At 42.1% G+C, this 21,471-nt stretch overlaps 1 protein-coding gene across 1 annotated transcript in view; it reads right to left on the minus strand.

Moving 5' to 3' along the window:
* TMEM135 (transmembrane protein 135) overlaps positions 1-21,471 on the minus strand; it is a 168,122-nt gene that overhangs the window by 122,952 nt on the left and 23,699 nt on the right. The window contains exon 4 of the mRNA XM_065678794.1: positions 7,893-7,926. Within this exon, the coding sequence (XP_065534866.1) occupies positions 7,893-7,926 (34 nt within the window). The remainder of the gene's footprint in view (positions 1-7,892; positions 7,927-21,471) is intronic.

Raw genomic sequence — 21,471 nt, forward strand, 5'->3', positions numbered from 1 at the left:
ACAGGACTTTTTTTCCCCTCTAAGTTAACTCGGAGGTCAGAAGCTGAATACCATAGAAACACAGAATCATTTAGGTTGGAAAAGGCCTTTAAGATTGAGTCCAACCATTAACTTGGCCCTGCCAAGTCCACCGCTAACCCACGTCCCAAAGTGACACATCTACATTTCCAGGGATGGAGACTCCACCATTTCCCTGGCCAGCCTGTTCCAGTGCTTGACAACCCTTTTGGTGAAGAAATTTCTCCTAATATCCAACCTAAACCAAGTATCAAAGTACTTGTGCTGTCCTAACAACACAAAATTGAGAAGACAGGAGGATTTATTATTCTAACAACAGAGCTTGCCTGGTACTTAGGGGGTTTTTTGGCCAGCAAGAAAGAACAACAAGGACATGAAGTGACAGGGCAAGGGAAACGGCTTCAAGCTGAAAGAGTCTTAGATTAAAAATCAGGAAGAAATCCTTCCCTGCGAGTGTGCCGAGTCAGTTGCACAGGGAAGCTGTGGCTGCCCCATCCCTAGCAGTGCTCAAGGCCAGGCTGGATGGGGTTTGGAGCAACCTGCTCTAGTGGAAGGGGACCCTTCCTGTGGCAGTGAGCTGGAACTGGATGAGCATAAAAGTCCCTTCTGACCCAAACCAGTCTGGGATTCTATGATGATGGTTTGCCAAAACACATGGGATATGTTAAATACCAATTATTTCACAGAATTATCAATGATGAAGTGATAATCATGAACTTTTTGTATTTTAAAGGCTATTTCTGAGGTGGCATGCAATGTTCTCCAGCATTGAACAGCATCAGCAGCTCAGAGCTCCAAGTTACAGAAATGAAAAACATGACTTCATAGTCCAACAGCACATTACTCAAAAAAAGAAAACCCAAGCAACAAAACAACCCCTTCAACCTGTATTATTCATAGAATCCTCCCTCATGTAATTGCAACTGGCACAAGGTATTCCTTGAAACATCCGTAACAACTCAGACACATTGTACAGAAAGCATTTGATAAGCTGGTGAGAAAATCACTCAGGAATGCTCCGTCAGGGCATTTCTTGCTCCTTTACAGCATTACCAGTTTGCACCTTTAGCAAAAACACAGAACTACAGGATCAGCAAAAAGCACAGCTTAGAAGTAGGTTTCTGTTGTTGCTTTGTCTCTTGCCATCACAAGTCTCACCCCTCTTTCTTCCACTCTTCCACGTATCACCCCCTCCCAAAGGATGAAACCGTAACAAATTTAGAGCATGTGGAAAGTGACATTGGAGGGCCCTTGGCCTCAAACATCTGAATGCTGCTATATATTGTGCTGTATCTCTGTCAAGTTTCACTGTCTGTGCGTACCATATATCTTAAATTAGGCTAATGGCTTTCATTTCTTCAAACTACTGCAAACCTGGAGCATTGTGTGCAGTTCTGGTGTCCTCAACATAAAAAGGACATGGAACTGCTGGAACAAGTCCAGAGAAGGCCACAAGGATGATCAGGAGACTGGAGCACCTCCCGTATGAAGACAGGCTGAGGAACTTGGGGCTGTTCAGCCTGGAGAAGAGAAGGCTCCATAGAGACCTCATAGCAGCCTTCCAGCACCTGAAGGGAGCCTAAAGGGATGCTGGGGAGGGACTCTGCATCAGGGGCTGTAGTGACAGGACAAGGGGTAATGGGTTAAAACGTAAACAGGGGAAGTTTAGATTGGCTATAAGGAGGAAATTCTTTCCTGTTAGGGTGGTGAGGCACTGGAATGGGTTGCCCAGGGAGGTTGTGAGTGCTCCATCCCTGGCGGTGTTCAAGGCCAGGTTGGATGAAGCCTTGTGTGGGATGGTTTAGCGTGAGGTGTCCCTGCCCATGGCAGGGGGGTTGGAACTAGATGATGTTGAGGTCCTTTCCAACCCTAACTATTCTATGATTCTATAAAGCATGAAGATTTAGTGATATTTTGTATCATTCGGACTTCATCCTGTAAAAATCCCATACAAATATCTGGAGTTAAAGCCAACTGAAGAGCTCTGGATACTCATTTCTCCATCGCATCCTTGGGGATTTCTTTTGAAGTCTGTGCTGCAGCATTTTTGCATGCGCCTAGACCAAATATATCAAAAGCTTTAAGAGCACAACTTACACTCAGCCCTCACATTGACTGGTTGGAGTAAACAAAGATACAGACAAAATGAACCCAGATTTCATCTATTTATGCAACTGAAAAACAATTCAAGCGTGAAACTACTTCAACTACTTTAGAACTGCAAGAAACTTTGTGCTCAGCTGTATTACACATTCTCTATCATATACAGAAGCTGAGCATCGCCCACTGGAATGCCTTTGATCAATGTGTTCAGTTCAATAGATATTTAATGTGAACAGTATTTCTTAGTAGCTTTATTTCTTAACAAGACTTGAAATGCAAATGAAAGAAGTATTCCTGCAATAGCAGCTGTAGGGAAAGGAAGGAGCTGATAGCTCTGAAATGAACAGCGATGAGGGGAGCAGGCTGTTAAGAGTGAACACAGCAGCTCCCAGGGGTTCCCCAAAAACTGGATAAACAACATCCTGGCAGTCTCCCCATACTGCACTCATCACTGTCCTCTCAGCACCTCTCTTTATTGTCACTGCTCTTTAACGTATGATCTCTGCATTGCACATCTCTAGGAAGATGTACCCTTCCTCGCCTACTTTGCTTTCATACCACTGATGACAAGCACGGCTGTGTATTCCTTACATTATAACAGTATCTTTGCCTCTGCATAGAAGTACTTACAGACAATACTTCATAAGTGGCAGACAATATCAGCACAATGATAAATTAAACACAACCTCCATATTTCTGTACAAACTTTATCCAGGTGCAATTGCTGACATCATTTCTCCAACTCCCACACCCAGGACTTCAATAATCCCCTCTCTCTGCCTGTCTTTCTGGACTCTTGCTATATTTCTCTTCATAATAAAGACAACAAAATTGATCCTTTCCTTTGCCCACAACCCCATAATTTTCTTTATCATCTGCTCACTACTTTAACTAGAACAGATCCTACATTTTCTCATCTTTCTTCTACTTGCTATAGCTGGAACACTCCCACAAATCAGTTTCCATTACAACAGCCCAGCTCCAGTCCCTTCATGACTATTGCCACAAGTAAATTCTCATTTCTCATCTCCAAATTGTACTTCTCAGCCTCCTCTACTTTCAGTCTTTTTTGTCTTTCCATCTTTTTTCATACCTATACCTTTCCGCTCCCTGATGCTGCTCCTATGGCTGGCCAGACTCACAGACTGGTTTCGGTTGGAAGGGACCTTAAAGCTCACCTAGTTCCAACCCCCCACAGGGAGGGGCACCTTCCAATAGACGAGGTTGCTCAAAGCCTCATCCAACCAGGTCTTCAGAGCCTGAATGTACCAGAGGTTGAAGATATTTCTATTTTGATAACTTCTGGAGTAAGGCCTCTCACTGACCTGTTAAGCAAGTCTTACTAATGGGCATAAATCTGTAGTTTTTCTCTCTGAATTCTAGCCTGTGTGCAGTGTAGGTTGTGCATTGTGCACGTGAAGACTCAAAGAAAGTGTGTCAAACTAAAAAGATTATTGTTGGAACTTGACTGGAGTTGGTTTGTAGTTTGAACAGCAGCTTCAAGTCAAACTGATTTGTGTGAACCACAATCCTCTCATGTAGAAGGGAGCCTCAGACACAGGTCTGGGGTGTGGAAAACCTTCAATCTGTGCAGCAAAGGCTTTCCAAAAGAGCTGTGAACTGTAAACAGAAGGGTGTTAGGAGCAGTGTGAGGAATGCGCAGCTACAGGAATTTTGCCACTGGGTTAAGAAGAAAGGCTGGCATAGCAGCCTGTTGTCGAGCATCATGACCGAAAGTAGATGCTGAATTACTTGGGATTTATTGAAATCCTGAGATTGAAGAAACTGTTGGCATTAAAATGAAGAAAAGAAAGTCAGTCAGTGTTTTGTACTACCCCAAGAAACAAAACCTGTAGTCTGCATTCACTTGTAACATCCTGTTTTAGTTCATGGCTTGCTCAAAGTCCCTGCACCCAACCTGGCCTTGAACACTGAGGTAGCCACAGCTTCTCTGAGCAATCTGTGCCACTGCCTCATCACACTCACCGGGAAGAATTCACACCGAATGTCTAATCTAAATCTCTCAGTTTCAAGCCATTCCCCCTTGTCCTACCCCTATATCCTTTTACCCTTGTAAAAAGTCACTCTCCAGATTTCCTCTAGGCACTATTCCTATACCTCTTCCTCACATCACACTCAAGACCCAGTCCTCAACAGCGTCACTCTGCTTTTTGCATCCAGCTGCCTTATCTTAATGCTTAAGCATTTCCAGTTTTAGAAATACCATACATTGTAAGCCATAGCACAAAACAAAGAAAGCCTTTGAGACAGTGATGCACAGTTTAAATCTCAAACGTAGCACGTAAAGAAACTTACATATTTTTCTGATAAAAGCAAAAACCACATGTTGTAATTCAGCACATGCCAGGATAACTGCCTCTTTGGTGCTGCATTTCAATGCCAACAAAGCAATTCTAAACTTTTGCTTCTCAAGTTTTATATGAAATGGGTCCTACTCTAGATTTGTCTCTTCCTATCTTGCATATTGAACACAAAAAACCACCCTAATCCAAAAACACTATTTCTTCAACTTAAAAGCAACAACTCAACTGTTGAGCTGCTCACAATCAAGTATGCCTTGACTGTTTGGAAACGCAAGAGCTCTAAGTGTTACTCATGGACAGTCATTGATATCATCTACTTTTCCAGATAAAAATAACTGCAGAGATTACATTACACTTTCCACCTTTCGTTGGAATCTTGGGGTTCCTTTTGATCTCACATTATCCACGAAGGATCATCTTATATGTTCACTACTAATGCATCTCTTACCATGCTAGAAATTTCTTGACTTTAATATATGCAATCCAAAATAGAACTTGAAAGGCTCCATGCTTCTGTGTGGCCCACAGTAATGACCACACTGCTCCTCCGTTATGGGCTCTTATGGAAGCATCAGGTCTCACACTGTAACTAGATAAACACTTCCAAACCCACACGTTCCACAAGGTTAAGGCTCAAGTATATTAATTTCCTTCGGAAAACTTTGACTGACTTCCAGTGAGAAGCTCAGAAGTTGATTTTAGACTCTGCATATCAAAATTGAAACTACAAAACTACAGATCCTTCACTCCTACCCTTATTTCTAGTCTTATCTTTATAAAGACACTAAAATCCAAGCCCTGAATGCACTGTTGTACAGATTCAGTTTAGCAGAAAAGTTAGTCTAAGAAAGCATTTTTAGTCAGTATTTTCATAGAGCATATACAGCCCAAACAGCTAATTTTTAACCTGTCATTTTATTGTGTAAGCGGTAAAGAAACACAACTGGGGAGTTCAGGTTCACATAAATCTATTATCATAGACTTATTTAAAACTGGCCAGAAGACTTACTCACTTGTTTCTAATAGCTTCAGATTAAAGAACAATCAAAATGTTACCTTTATAACATGAGTCCTTAGACTCGCTGTTTCACTCAGAGCTGAGAAAACAGCAGCCGTGCATAAAGACTTTAACACACCTTTCCCCTTCCTACTAAGTAAACTCAGTGCTGAGGATGAATTGTCACACAGCACCAACAGGACAAGAGAAATACAACTTCCTGGTTTAAAAGCCCTAAGGATTCACTGCAGCAGCAATCATGATAATTCCTTGTAACAGCCAATAAACCTAATCACAATCACATCCAGTCTAACTGGGCAAGCACACATGAAGAGTCACACAAAAAGCCTCAATTATTATTACTCAGGCCACAAAAGATTTATCAGAACATGAAGCAAAACCAAAGGAATACATTTAGCTTGATGAGTATCTTAATAGGTCCTGACACGAGTTCCACACAATACAAGAAATGCAGTGTAATTTCACAACCTAATGATTCCAATTTGCCAGCTCTCAGAATGGGGCATGCCACAATATAATGATGACAGAAATACAGGGTTTAAAGGCTTCGTAAATTTCTATGTGAATCTTATCAAAGCATATAAAGTTCTATGCCAAAGACAAGCTACACAAATAGGGAAACATTTACCATGATTACACAGCTTGCTAACAAGGTAAATATCTCATGGTCAAGGGCAGATTACAAAGCAAACCCTGGTAGCCCTGAGTTCACCACAAAGATTTGTGACTAAACTAACTGCTGAAGAGAAAAACATCCATTGCATTGAATGGCGTCCATCAAATGAAACTGCGTCCAGCATAACACCATCCAACATCCCATGAACTGAGTGGTATCACAGCTTAAGGGCTGTGAAAGCAATGACAGCATTCTCAGAACTGGGATACCCAGAGGTGCTGTTATTTCATTGCACTTACTTCTAAGAATCATAACGTAGAATGCCAGGATGGAAGGGACCTCCAAGGATCATCCAACCCAAGGTTCACCCTCCTCTTGAGAGGTCCATCAGAAATGAATGATGGCATCTCCAGCTGATTATCACCATCCTTATAACCTGTTTCCTGAACAAGGAGTTTCTCCACAGTTGCTCTTCTGAATTCAAGGAAAATTTCAAACTTTTATGAGAAAGAAGTTCTTCCCTGTGAGGGTGCTGAGGCGCTGGCACAGGGTGCCCACAGAAGCTGTGCCTGCCCCATCCTTAGCAATGTTCAAGGCCAGGTTAGATGGGGCTTGGAGCAACCTGGTCTAATGGAAAGTGTCCCTGCCCATGGCAGGGGACTGGGACTGGTTGGGCTTTAAGATCCCTTCTAACCCAACCAGTCTGTGATTTTCAAGCTTCAGATTTCCTGGCAGGAATCAAACCTCGTTCCCATGAGTTACCGGGAGTGTGAACATCTCATTTACTACGTTTCAAGAAAATGATTTGTCATTTTTTGAAATTAAGTCAAAAAATGTTATAAAGAAAAGGAACCCTAGAGGATGGGGTATTAGCCATCCAAGTCAAGCAGCTATAAAAGTTCACATAGTACTTGACAATAGAAACTTTGTGGTAAAAACTCATTTCTTCCCTTTTGGAGTCTGTAAGGTCCACTCAGGAGTCAGTCTGTAATGAGAGGCAATCTATCGATACAGAATAACCCAAGAAACCATTTGTGCCTCAAAGAAATTATTAAACACCACAATTTGAGAGAGAACTGTGTAACCCATTTGGCAAATGCATATGGAGAGTTTCCAGGGTATTCACCTGCCAGCAAACACATGATGTTACCTCCTGCCAAAAGCAAATGCTCCCCCACTAAATCTTCAGAATTACAACCACCATCAACAATGACTGTACCAGGATGGAAGAGAAGGTATCAAGTTTATCACCCTACGATACATTTTCTTTGTCCCATCTCTTCTAGTCACTGTTCTTTTCATCAGAGTTCTGCTCTTGCCCAGTTCTCCTGAGGCCACAGCAAATCATCCCAGTAGTCCAGAACACAGCTCTTCGGTTTTCTTTTCTGTAGTTTCTGTGACTCTTTATGCAACTCAAACTATACAAAAAAGTCAGATAACTCTTTTGGCATAGCAAAATACTTCCTAAAGGAGTATGATCAAGTAACATAAGTATTATATATTTAGAAGAAGTTAACACATAAAGCAGCATTTAGCTAAATTTACTACTGATACTTATTTGAATGAGATTGCAAGGAATATGACACACAATTTAAATTGATACAACCGTGTAGTAAAAACATTTGCACACACAATGGCCAAAAGCCCCAAGGTCACAATTTGCTTTTAAGATCATTTTAGTTACTTCGTAAGAAATAAATCTGAACCCAGGACAAATGATTATTAATGAAATGGATCTCAGCATCAATTTTAAACAACACACATTTTCAATGGATCTTACATATCTTTATTCTTCAAATAAAGAACTACTTACTTGATTGGCCATGTAGATTGTGAGGAGACCTCTCCTATAAATACAAATGAGAGAATTAGTGAGTGAATTAAACTGTTTGCACACTAAAGAAAAACACTTCAAGAATGCTGACTGTTTTATTACAGAAGAGAGTTTAAAAAGCAGATTATTGATGGAGGATGAATCATTACCACCCTATACAAAAATAAGCATGAAACCAAAAATAGCAATTTGATAAGCACAGTAGCCAAAGTGGTGACGAATTACACAAACCCGGTTATATACAGCAACCTGCTCGTACACAGGAGCCCTGAAGCCAGCATGAAGGGACAAGGCACCCTGAATTACACAGCACGTATGGTAGCATAAGCATAGTGTGGCCAAAGCCGAAGTATAATTGTGAATTTACAGTAAAATGCAGTGTGTACGCTGTTGGCTTGTGATCAGTGCTATGGAACTCCAGGAACTCAGCAAAGGTTGGAAAACTCAAGTTCCAATATTTCCCTCTGGACTGGTGCTGTTCTGGAGTTGACGGTCAGACTCATAGTATTTGGGATTTCTATCCCTGTCCCCACAGCTGCTATACACAAAAGGTACCACATGCTGAACCATTAAAGTTTCTCAATACAGAACTAAGTTTATAAACCTGAACTTATTTGTCCTCACATCACTGAGGACTTTTTTATATTGCTACCACGTGAGTAACAGAAGGTCAAGCCAGGCTTGCACATTCCACTTCGTCATGACATTTGAAGTTTTCAAGCATCCATAGAGTGCTTAAAAGAACAGTGTGTTAACAGAACATATCTTGCTAGCACTTCAGTTGAAGGAGCAAGGAAAACAACAGGACAGGTAGCAGGAAAAAGTCTCATAGGGAAAAATACCAGATATTTCATCTTTCTTGGATTACTTCTGGGGTTTTTTGCTTTTGTTTTTATTTTACCCTATAACAGTATTAAAAGTTTAGGTTAAATACCAAAACACTCAGCTCTTTGGAAACACAATTAAACCTGGTAATAAAACACACTTTGAGAACATAACAACTTCAGTAAGTTCAGCAGTAATACACTGACCTGTGACAAGCAACCAGCTACTGAGTGACTGTCCTCATTTCAGAAGCAGCTTTAGGAGTATAGCCTGTGCATTCCCAGTTGTATTACATACAGCATGCACCAAACATCATGACTATTGCTTGTGCACGTCATTCACTCAGTGGCTTCTCTCCTGCAGTCTCTGGGTCAGGCAGGCAAGGGGGGGACACACAGGGTCTTCCAGCCTCCCGAAATGTATTTTAAGTACTAAAAAACTAAGAATTGGATCTAAATGACTTTTATCTTCTATTGTGGTCCGTTCTGGCTAAGGGTAAAATGCAACCCGCCAACCCGAAAGACAAAGAAAGGAAAAGAGACTAGAGCAGAGGAAGGAAAGAAATCAGCGGCTGCAGTGCAGCTGCAGCGAGAGCGATGCCGAGAAGTCAGAGCTCAGGAGGAGGAAAAACGTGCAAACAACGAATTGGTGCACGAAGTCACTTCCTGAGCTGAAAATACAGCAGGTTGATGGATGACATCATGTGCAAGTGCCTGCAGCAAGCACAGCTCCATCAATTCCTTCAAGTGGCCCAGGCTAACTGCAAGCAGAAAGGCTTCTTCCTCCAAGTCCATTCTGTGACTGTTTTCAAAACAAACAGCCCCATGCCCTGTGCAAATGCAATGTGATGCCTAACCCAACCCTGAACTCAACTGCTAAAAGTGGGTGGAAGTTCAGAAAACCTTGCACTATTTTGCAGCAATGACAGCTGATGGAAAACAGGGCAGAAAGATGGAGACAGGCCAAGCAAAGGGCTGCTGGTACAACCCAAGGCCTGTATTAACAGCGCAGCTGGTAAGTAAGAGAAGAATGTAATTGGGAAATGGTAACAAGAGCAGGAAATAATTAAACATAAAAAATAATTAGTCAGCCGTATCTGACCACCTGTTTTGGGGAGGTTCAAAGATGCTAATACATGGCTAACATTTCACCCCCAAAGTCTACAGCCCAGTGTGGAACATTAATCAGGAGCACCGACATCAGCTACATCAGCGACAGTCTGAAGAAGTCTTAAGAAGACTGGTATCTTTTACCTCAAAACGGGGATTGAACAAAAGCTATCACAATTTAATTACCCTTTAATCCAAGTACCGAAGAGCTGTAGTGTTCAGTATGTTTTCATTTTGTTTCTCCTTTGTTTCCCCAATTTACACTTTCATGTTGAGCTTCTCGCCAGTGAACACACCCAAGCCTTTCTCCTCAGGTCTGCTCTCAATCCAGTCTCTGCCCAGCCTGTACATGTGTTTGGGATTGCCTGGACCCAGAAGCAAGACTTTGTACTTGGCCTTGTTGAACTTCATGAGGCTTGCATCAGCCACCTCTCAAGCATGTCCATGTCCCTCTGGATCCCATCCCTTCCCTCCAGTGTATCAACTGAACCACACAGCTTAGTGTCAACAGCGAACCTCGAGGGTGCATCAGTCCCACTGTCCTTGTCACCAACAAAGATACTGAACAGATGTTAAACAGATAATTCTCTTTTTCATTTATACCCTCCGCAAGGAAAAGTTTCACCTGATAAAATACGCTTTTCAAACAACATGGTAAAGTTCAGACCAAACCAACAGCAACAGCTCTTCAACTATGGCCTATAAACCTCAGAGAACCACATATTTTTGTGATTGTACAGCCCAGAGGAAAAAGTCTAAAATAACTGCTAAAAATATCAAAAGCTATAGGATAAAAATAGCAAGGAAGCCTAACAGTGCACTGGGCTTTAGTACCAGAAGTGTAGGTAGGAGGTCAAGGGAAATGATTAATCCCCTTTACTTGGCACTCAGTATACCAGAGTGCTGCACCCTTGTTTTGTCCCCAGTATAATACAGGCATTGATCAGCCAGTGGGGAGTATCATGAGCACGGCTGGGAGGTCTTGATTTGACCCGAGGAAACAGTGTTTTCTGCACCATGACAGCCAAGCACTGGAACAAGGAGCCCAAGGGGCTGTCAGACCTCTGTTCTCAGAGGTTTCCAAGGCTGAGCAGACAAATCCCTAAGGAAGCCGGTCTGAACGCAGCACTGGTTCTGCTCTGAGCAGTAAGCTGCACTAGCTGACTTCCCAAGGCTCATCTGAACAGTTCTATCATTCTATGGAAAAACCAACTTCAAATTATCATATATAATTTTTTTTCCACACATTATAACAGCAGAAGTGATAAATAACCTGGCTTTGTAACTAATACAAACCACAAACATCTTCTTTAGTGAAGTAGCCACTTTATTAGAAAGATCAAATTTGTCTTCAAGTATTTCCAGTGAAGTCCACACAACCACAGATAGGTTATTCTAAGGCTGCCCACCCTTGTGCTTTGTACCCTCCTTTAGATGAGAATCCGCCTGGTCATTGAAGCCAGTTACATCTTTACCTCCAACGCAACACTAGAGTCCAAAGTCATCCACATACCACTTCCCAAACAAAAACTGAGCTCCTTCAGTTTTTCCACGATGTTTCCTAAGATTTTAATTGCTCACAAGTCTTTACCGAAACTAACCCAGTTTTTCATCTTCAAGTTCTTAAAATGAAAATATAGGAACTAAAAATCAGATTTAAAAGTTAATATTCTTTGTTTAATCAACAGTAATTTGCTCAGAGAGGCTGTGGCTGCCCCATCCCTGGCAGTGTTCAAGGCCAGGCTGGACAGGGCTTAGAGCAACCTGCTCTAGTGGAAGGTGTCCCTGCCTGTGCAGGGGGCTGGAATTGGATGATCTTTCAGGTCCCTTTAAATCCAACCTATTCTGTCATTTTAAAGTCAAAGAAATCACTAAGTGCCACTGTGAGACTGTGCATGCATCTGGCTGTGAGTTTCATGTAAGTCCTGCACGTTCTGGAAAGCTTAAATTTGACTGAGGTTGAAGTTCAAATCTCCTTACACGAGTTAAAAATCCTCCTCATGCCAGCAGAAGCAATGACGAGTGCCCAAACCTGCATGCCAACACATTGTTTGGAGAACAGTTTCCTAAAGAATGTTTTCTTGCTTAGCTTGACACATTATAAAATTTAAAGAATAACCTCACCTTCACAACTAACATGAGCTTTTGCTCCATACAATAGCAAATCGTACAAAATATCCACTTTTAAAATGCAATCAAGATGTTTTGTTCCTACGGAACTCACTGCCAGTTCTCTTTATTTATGGTTTTCCTTCAATATATTTATGGCTTTCCTTAAATACAGAGCTGTTGCTAAGCTAAAAAAAGAAGGCAACAAAAAAACCTAACTTGCCTGACAGTGGGATGAATCCTTTGAACACAGTGGTAAATGCTGCATCCCTGGCAGTGTTCAAGGCCAGGCTGGACAGAGCCTTAGGCGACATGGCCTAAGGTGAGGCATTCCAGCCCCTGGCAGGGGGTTGGAACTGGATGATGTTAAGGTTCTTTTCAACTCAAATCTTTCTATGATTCTATGGTTATGATCACAGCAATTTTACCACCAATTAATTATTGCAATCACAACAGCACTCAAACATTTCCATCAGGCAGCAAACACTTCCTCTTTCTCTAAGCAGCAACAGAAGATTGGTAGGCACCTATTTTTAAGCTATTTCTCTCTCAATATTCATTCCTCCTTTGGAATATTTCATTCTTTCCCATGTTGTGCCTGGCCCTGTCCATCTGATATGTCAAACACGCAGTGCTCCAGTCCTGCGGTTTTCTCATCAAGTGCTTTTTTTGGCACTACAAAGTTTAAACCATTGTTTTCTCTATTGCCTTATTTCACTTAAGCCACAAACCCTTCCAAGTAGACATCCTGAAATCTAAACGTTCAGTGCAATTAATTAAACATATCTGAACTACTCCAACTGCATTTTTTTAACTGGTCTTGTGGCTTTTACGGTCACATTTTGTTTCTTGCTCGAAACTAAAGGGGATGTGACCAAGTCAGAAATAACAGGAAATAACTACAGCAAGATGAATACTGCTACATACAAAATCCACAGAAATGGACTCAACAGGCACGTCCTTCAGGGAGAACAGCTCTAGGAGTGAGCTGGAGCAGTGAGACAGGGGAAAGGCACACACCCAGGCCCCATACCTGCTATAGCTCTTGTAACCCAGCATACAGCAGCTGCTAGTGGTAGAAATGGCTCAGAGGAGCCTGAAGATGGATAAAGCAGCATGCTGAAGACATGAAGATAGGCTGAGAAAGCTGGGGCTGTTCAGCCTGGAGAAGAGAAGGCTGCGTGGAGACCTCAGAGCAGCCTTCCAGTATCTGAAGGGGGCCTATAAGGATGCTGGGGAGGGACTCTTCATTAGGGACTGTAGTGACAGGACAAGGGGTAACGAGTTCAAACTTAAACAGGGGAAGTTCAGGTTACATACAAGGAAGAAGTTCTTCACTATGAGGGTGTTGGGGCACTGGAATGGGTTGCCCAAAGAAGCTGTGAATGCTCCATCCCTGGCAGTGTTCAAGGCCAGGTTGGACAGAGCCTTGGGTGACACAGTCTAGTGTGAGGAGTCCCTGCCCATGGCAGGGGATTGGAACAGATGATCTTAAGGTCCTTTCCAACCCCAACTATTCTATGATTCTATGTTAAAAATCTTCATGCATCAATTTAAGACAACACTTCTTAGATTTAACAGCCTCACCAATGGGTTATGTTTCTCTACTTATATAATGGATTTAAACACTTGGGGGGCAGAACCCCATCAAAAAAAAATATCCAACTCACTGCTAAGACAAGAGTACGTTTAGTTTTTCTATATAGGTTTAGTTTATAGTTTTTTTCTAAATAGGTTTAGTTTTTCTCTTTGCTGTTCCAGAGACTTTTAGTGTTGTGAAACCCACAATCCTGACTTGAGACTAGGTACCAGAATGAAACAAGTCAAATTTACATTTCCTGTGACCTACATGACACAATCTGAATTTTAAAGTGTGGCTTTAAGACAATGAATTTATAAAAAATATTTTTTTTATAATGTTTCCTACAAATTCAAGTTTGGATTTTATACAACCACCACTGATCACTGCATGTGCTGCAGGTTCTGACAGTTATCGTCTTATTTTAACCCATGATCCTTTTGTGGATTCTCTACAAATCTAAGAAATCATTAATAAAACGACTTTCAAAGGAATCAGTGGATTCAAAAGTATATATGGGGTAGAATACAAAAAAGAAAGGTAAGGAGCACATAACTTACGCTGTACTGACTTGTTAATAGTAACATTTGAGTATGTTTGTCCTTTAAAAACTAAAAGAAAGAGTTAACTCTGGCTTGGATTTCTGAACACAAACTAAGAAGCCAACATAGGAGTTTGTAATTGCTCCCCAGACAGGATTTGTGGTCTGCAAAAACAGGAAGAATTCCTCCTCCCAGCTTCCCCCCCATACACTGTAAAACACACCACTTTATAACCTGCAGAATTAAATCACACACACAAATCACAGGTTTCCCCTCAAAAAAAAAGAGGTCAAAATGAAGGGGGGGTGGTTCTCTGCTCTACAGCAGCTTGACACCACACACTGACCAAGTATAGATCTGGCACTGCGATTGCATCCCTGTAATAACACAAGTATCGCAGATTATGTTTAGGGTATCGTTAATCTCTCACACCCACCAATTTCCTACTGACAGCTGGAGGCCAGCAGCGAAATCCTGGTGCAAAAGTTCACTTCAAATCAGCAGGAACAGATAAGCTTCCCAAATAACGCTGAAAATCAGGAAAACAGAGCGAAGCAGTGAGTCTCCAAACAGAAAATGAGTATTTGGGGGGCTTAGTAAATACCAGTCCCAAGTCTTTCACACGAAGATAGTGTTCAGGCACATAACTCCATGTCAGAAATACACAGTTTAAGGAACACACTGTTTTTTAAAGGAATCTTCTATTTCAAAACATGGATTTGTTTAAAGTAGGCAATGGACACTGCAAAGGTTGGGGGAACCGAGTTGCTCAAAGCTGCAAATCAGGGATATTTGCTTTGAGCACACTACACGGTTTCTTGCAAATACTCAGAATTTGTTGTTCTTAAAAGGGTAGAAAATAAACTCAACATGTTCTGTGATTTGAACACAGGCCAAAGAGAGGGTCTGAGAAAACAGGGAACAGAGAGAGGCCAAAAAGAAAATATATCTGCAGTAATACATTCCAGTTAATTTAGGACCCATAATTCTTGCAGAGTTTTCAGCTCGTGCAACACAAGATAACATCTAAAGTTTAATTTTTTAACTGCTTTACACTGTATTTTATAGAGTTTCCTTTAACATTCCCTCCCTCTTCCTCCTCTCCCAGTTTCTCTATGGTGCCTACAAAGCCAGATTCAAAACAAAGGCTGCCCTATAGAGGGGAAAAAACCTCTTCATTAAAGTGTGATTTAACCTCCCAAGATTCCATGGAGAGATAAAAATCAGATTCCAAAAAGCTCATTAGTTTCATAGAAGGATTGACTAGTAGATAACAGAAGAATAACAAATTAATCAAACCTCAGGAAAAGAAATGAAGGATTTCCAGTGATTCTTTATTAACATTCTTGGTACAGAAGGGCTAGACCTTGTCAGGTAAGGCTCTGAGTAACAGTTTCTTTGGAGTGCTGATAGTAACACAGAATTGGGTTTAACTGGCTCAGTCAATCAAACAGAAAACACCCCGTTCTCTTCTGAGCGCCTTCTCAGGTGGGATACAGCATGCGCTGCTTGACTGCATTCTGGAAGGCAAGTGCATGGGGCACAAAAGCAAATACTCCCTTTCTGAGCAAAACTGCCTTGGGGATCCTTAGCAGCACCAGGTCATTGCTTCTACGTATTTTGCTGGCAATCGCAGCTGTTCCATAGCAAAAAGAGGACATAATGGATGGAACTGTTAATGAAAACTAGGAAGAAGAACAGGGCAGGGCACAGAAATTCCAGAGTTGCAGAGAGGTGAGGCCCCCTGGCACAGGGTGCCCAGAGAAGCTGTGGCTGCCTCATCCCTGGCAGTGTTCAAGGCCAGGCTGGACGGGCTTGGAGCGACCTGCTCTAGCGGAAGGCGTCCCTGCTTCTGGCAGGGGTTGGAACTGGATGAGCTTTAAGGTCCCTTCCAACCCAAACCATTCTATGATATGCAATATTCTCTGGCCTTGAACATACGGTCAGTATATTTTGGAAGTGAGATGGACAGGAAGAGGGAGATAAAAAAGAAATCTCATATAATGCTAGTACTCCAGCAGACAGCTTGCGGCTGTCCCAACACCACTGGAAATTCATCCACTATTTGACGCATTCTCTTCTACTCTCCAGCCCTCCTCGGGTTTAGAGCCATTCACCATACCCCATCTGTACACCCCAAACCTCAATACACCTCAATAAGAAGCAGCTCCAAAGGCTTCCCAAGAAGCCTACTGAAATAGCTGCCTCCCCCTCCCCAAGTCGTATTCTGCGCCCAGTTTGAGACTATCCATTCCACAATAACAGGGTTTTGATAAGCTACTCAAAAAGTCATCTATTTCAAAAGACTTAAGCAGCCAAATGTTCTTTTTCTTGTGTGTCAAACTAGTAGCTATTGGTTTGTTGGCATGTTCAGAGCTAATTTTCCCTTTAGCCCCATCATGGTTTAATGATTACATTTGTTATGGATTTACACTCATTCTAAAATACCTCAAGCAATATGTAAAAAAAGACTAATGTGAAAATCAATTCAACTCAGTTTTTCACAGGGTGTGACCAACTTCTAAATGTCCTTATATTCACAAACAGCAGAGCAGCTATAACAACACAAGTAGGGTATGGAGTCAGACTTGCCAGCCTCAGAGACATTTGCATTTTTCCACCTTTAGGAGCCTAATAACAGCCTATCACATCATATTACAAACAGGCTTCAAATCCAACTGGAACTCTGAATTAGGCATGAAGAAGGTGGATTAACATTGTTATCTGTAAGGCCTGGCACACAAAAGGTCCCAAGGAACAGCAGTGTCAGAAGCCAATGGAATCCTCTAGAAATGCAGGTAAAGCCAGACCAGAAGTTTTGACTGAGAGTAATTTCACAGAATCACAGTATAGTTTGGGTTGGAAGGGACCTTTAAAGATCATCTAGCCAAATCCCCCTGCAATGAGCAGGGACATCTTCAACTAGATCAGGTTGCCCAGAACCACATCCAGCCTGGCACTGAATGCCTCCAGGGATGGGGCATCCACCACCTCTCTGGGCAACCTGTGCCAGTGTTTTACCACCCTCATTGTAAAGAATTTTTCCTCACATCCTGTCTGAATCTCTCTCTTTAGTTTAAAACCATCACCCCTCAACCTGTCACAAGAAGCCCTGCTAAAAAGTCTTTCCCTATCTTTTTTTCAGGCCCCTTTTAGGAACTGAGAAGTCAATTTCTGGCAGCACATCAGTATTTGATGAAGAGCTGTGCCAGATACTACAGACAGACGTTGATATGACATTTCACCCACCAAAGACAGAAAGAAGCTATTGCCAAGTTCAGTCTCAACCTATTATTTTCTAACTTTAGGCTCCAAGATACAAAATGTCAATGGTTGATGTTCAAACATTTTCGCTAGTTCCTCAGTCCATTGCTCACAAGGAATAAGAGACACTGAAGAAGAGCTGAAAATGAAAAACTTATCATTGATGAAGCAAGACTGAGCACACACAAATTCCCTCCAGTAGACAAAATGATGCTGTACTATCAGACAGTCCATATTGCCTCAGTCTTTCACTAAAGCCGGAGCAGTCTGGATTATGATGAGAGGTTCATGAGCCCTGTTTTATGCTTGCATTTGACACCATGTACTCTGTTGTTCGTGCCTTTCAGACAGACCATCTTTAGAGGAATATGCTTACTTTATCAGAAAGGTTCAAACTGGAGGGGAAGTCATCTGATTACAAGAAACACTATGAAAACCGTAGGACTTACTAAAGGAAATTAAAACGTCATTTTCTGTGCTGGGATCTGGAGGGGAGAGGGCAAGAAGGGGAAGCAAGATGTTTAACCACAGCACACTGCTCTAATCTTCACCACAGAAAACCTTCCTGTGGTTAAATATAGCAAATCATTCCCATTCTAGGCTCCCACCTCCACACTTTTTCCTGTGTTAGCAGGAGCTAATGATGACCTTAATTCCTCAGGAGCAATTAGACTACAGGAAAGAGCCAATTCATTTACAGAGGGTTTACAGGTGTGGCTCATGTGGAAACAAGGATTTAAGCTCCTCTCATCTCTACTATCTAAAAACAATATCCTTCAAGCATACCTGAGGAATGTATAGCAGAAAAATCCCCTCCAAGTCTTTCAGGCATTGCACCATGGTGGGCAGAGATGTTACAGAATCACAGAATCACAGAATCCCAAGGGTTGGAAGGGACCTCAAAAGATCATCTAGTCCAACCCCCCTGCAAGAGCAGGGTAACCTACAGTACATCACACAGGAACTTGTCCAGGCGGGCCTTGAATATCTCCAGTGTAGGAGACTCCACAACCCCCCTGGGCAACCTGTTCCAGTGCTCTGTCACTCTTACAGTAAAGAAGTTCTTCCTGATCTACCTCGCCAGGTAAATGCCAAACTTACTGTTCCAGCAGCCAGCACTGCAGCCAGCTCACCTGGGCAGCGGCTGAAGCTTATTCTATCCTAGCAGAGTATTTATTATTCCCCCCCTGGGAGCTGCACATTACACACAAGCATTCAGACACAGAAGATGTATTAAGTGTTTGCTCAAGCCAAGGAAGCCCAAATGAGCGTCTCCTGGATGCTAGCACTGAGCAGACAGAACAGAGCAATTAATCCTCTGTGCCACTGGAATCCAAGTCGGAACAGTCCAATGTTCAGCAGCAGGCTGAATTTTAACATTTTAGCTGTAGGCATTTCAACAGGACTGTAAGTTTCGGGGGGGGGGGGAGGGGGGGGTGTCATGACAAAAAGCAGAATACAAAATTCCATCACCACTCAGATGAATAAATCGCATTTACTTAGTTTTCACCCATAAAGTAAAAGATATGCCAAAAGTTGTCCTTAGAAAAATTAAAATAAGCTTTAATTATATTCAAGTCTCAATTCCTCAGGGAGCAGCACATGAAGAGTTAGCTACAGAGTCGCCTGGGATCTGTCAGAGCTTGCAGCCTGACCTTAGCACTGCCCTTTGTCCATCCATGCTGGCCTCATGTCAGCTGACAGAGGTAGTACAGACCTTAATGGGTGCTGCCTGGGATGACTTACCACTATTATTTATGAAGTAACCTCCTGGCTGGTGCTGTGCCTAAGCTGGTAAATCCTCCTCAAGCTCAGGAACTGGAGCCCATTAAGCAAATGCTATTGAACAGTCCCACATGATCCAGCTCAGTTCTGACTGTAACAACACTAAGAGATGTCTGCAAGACATTCTCCAGCATCTCCAGAAAGACAGGTATATATTTTACATGGGGTATTCCAGGGTACTTACTCTCTGCCTGTGTTAACCCAGAAAATGGATTGTTGACTATAAAGCTGTAGCTGCTCTCCTGCTCTTCCACCTTGTGCAAGACTTCAAGGGCCACTCAAGCAAGTAAATGTTTCCAACACTTGAATGCTGCAAGCTGAAAACTTCAGAAACTTGGTTGCTGAACACTTCTGCAGACATGGCTGCAGTTTTTCAGAAGCCTGATTCCTTTTTATAACCATGGAATAAATGCATGGGACTGGGATCGCTGATCCCCAAGGATCCTTCGTGCTCCGTTCACAACTATAGGATTCATCTTGCCAAATTTTTGCCATCAGAAGTGGGTGAAATCTAGCTTAAGACAATTACTTAGTCTCCCTTTGTAACTAAGACAATACGAGTCCAATGGTTTCTTTAGATCTTCTTTTGCTGTTGATACACTTAAAAACCCCTTTTCTGTTGTCAGATACAACACTGGCCAATTTCAACTCTAACGGAGCTTTTAGCCCATCATGTCTTCTCCCTGCACATGCAAACCACAGCTCTGTACTCCTCCTGAGAAGCCTGACCTTGCTTCCAAAGATCATACAACTCCTTTTTCCTCTTGAGCTCCAGGAAGAGTTCTCTGTTCAGCCAGCAGGTCTCTGCCCCATTTGCTTGACTTAGGACACACTGGAGTTGCCTGCTCCTGTGCTTATGAAACGTGGTTCTTAAAAACTGACTTCATTAACTGGAACTTTTTCTAGAATTAACATTAAATGCTATAACAGTAAGTGAAAAATAGAAATCTCTCTGAAAATATCAAAAGGACATACCTGGCAGAGATCATTAATCTTTCTAGCATTGAACACCCAGCTATTGGGGTTCTTTTTCAGACTGGAAGCTGACTGCGTCGGGACAAACATAACATAAAGCAGGCGAACCCATTTCTCAGACAAATTACTGTAAACCATTGATTAGAAACACTTTAGCCCCATGCTGGGAACGAGCTCCCACAAACAGCCAAAGTCGGCAAGAAATGCTCCTCTCAACAAAAAACACTCCCAAGAGCTGCCCATCCACTCATAACGTTCCCACAATAACCACATCTTCCAGCCTGACTCCTGCTTTTCCAGGCAACCTTGAAAGATCAGTGATTTCCCTCCCTCTGACAACTGTAGGAGCAACGTGCTCTAGTGGAAGGTCTCCCTGACAGGGGGCTGGGACTGGATGAGCTCTAAGTCCCCTTCCAACCCAAACGAGTCTGTGATTCTAGGATCCTGTAACTACAGCAGTAGCAGCCCTCAAATCATGCAGCAAAACATGTTCAAACGTTTACATGCTGTTACTACAAAAACACAGACCTCTCAAACAATGGCTCTCACCAAGGCAGTTGCTGAAGTGCAATGGATTTAATAGCTTTTGGTTTAGAAACAAAAAGCATTCCATTAACTTCTACAGCTTGGCTCCAGATTTCACAGTTATAGTCAAGAGGAATACAACTCCAAAACTTGTTTTCCTGCTGTACCAGATTATACCACAAAATACTCATGTGAGTGATCCAAACTTGAGGGGTTTTTTTCCACAACACAAAGACACAAAAGCTCATCCCTCAGTGTAGCTGCCTCACTCAATCTTTTACCTGTACCAAGTAAGCCTGAAGCTTGAACAAACACTCACTGTGGCAGAAGTCTGTTTTGACCACCATACTGGTGATTTATATGTTCCCCTAAAATACAACATTAAACCAGGTAACTGTAAAGCATTTTGAGAAGGGCCATTGTCACCTCAAGTCTAAATATAGTATAGTACTATATAGAAATATATAGCAACAGATACATATTTGAAAGGACTACGAAAAGGCGGTATTTATTTACAGCGTACACTCTCTACCATTCCTATGCTGCCATATTCTTCCTTATCATGTTATTTAGGCTAATGGCATTTAGGGCAAGCAAATAACGCTGACAGGAACTGTTTCATCAGGAGAGCAAACATACAGTCTCAGAATTCCACGCTGCTCTTACACAAATGTTTCCCCGTCACTTTTCTAAGCAACATGAAGTAACACTTTTGCTTCCAAGACACTAAAAATATGTATAAACATAGATGTCTATAACATGCACTGGATCACTTTCTAAATGTACATGCTTTAAATGTTTGAGAATCCAGTATACTGTTTTTCCTGATGAAAACACACAAAGTT

Source organism: Lathamus discolor, chromosome 4 (genome assembly GCF_037157495.1).
Source record: "Lathamus discolor isolate bLatDis1 chromosome 4, bLatDis1.hap1, whole genome shotgun sequence".
Taxonomy (NCBI): Eukaryota; Metazoa; Chordata; class Aves; order Psittaciformes; family Psittacidae; genus Lathamus; species Lathamus discolor.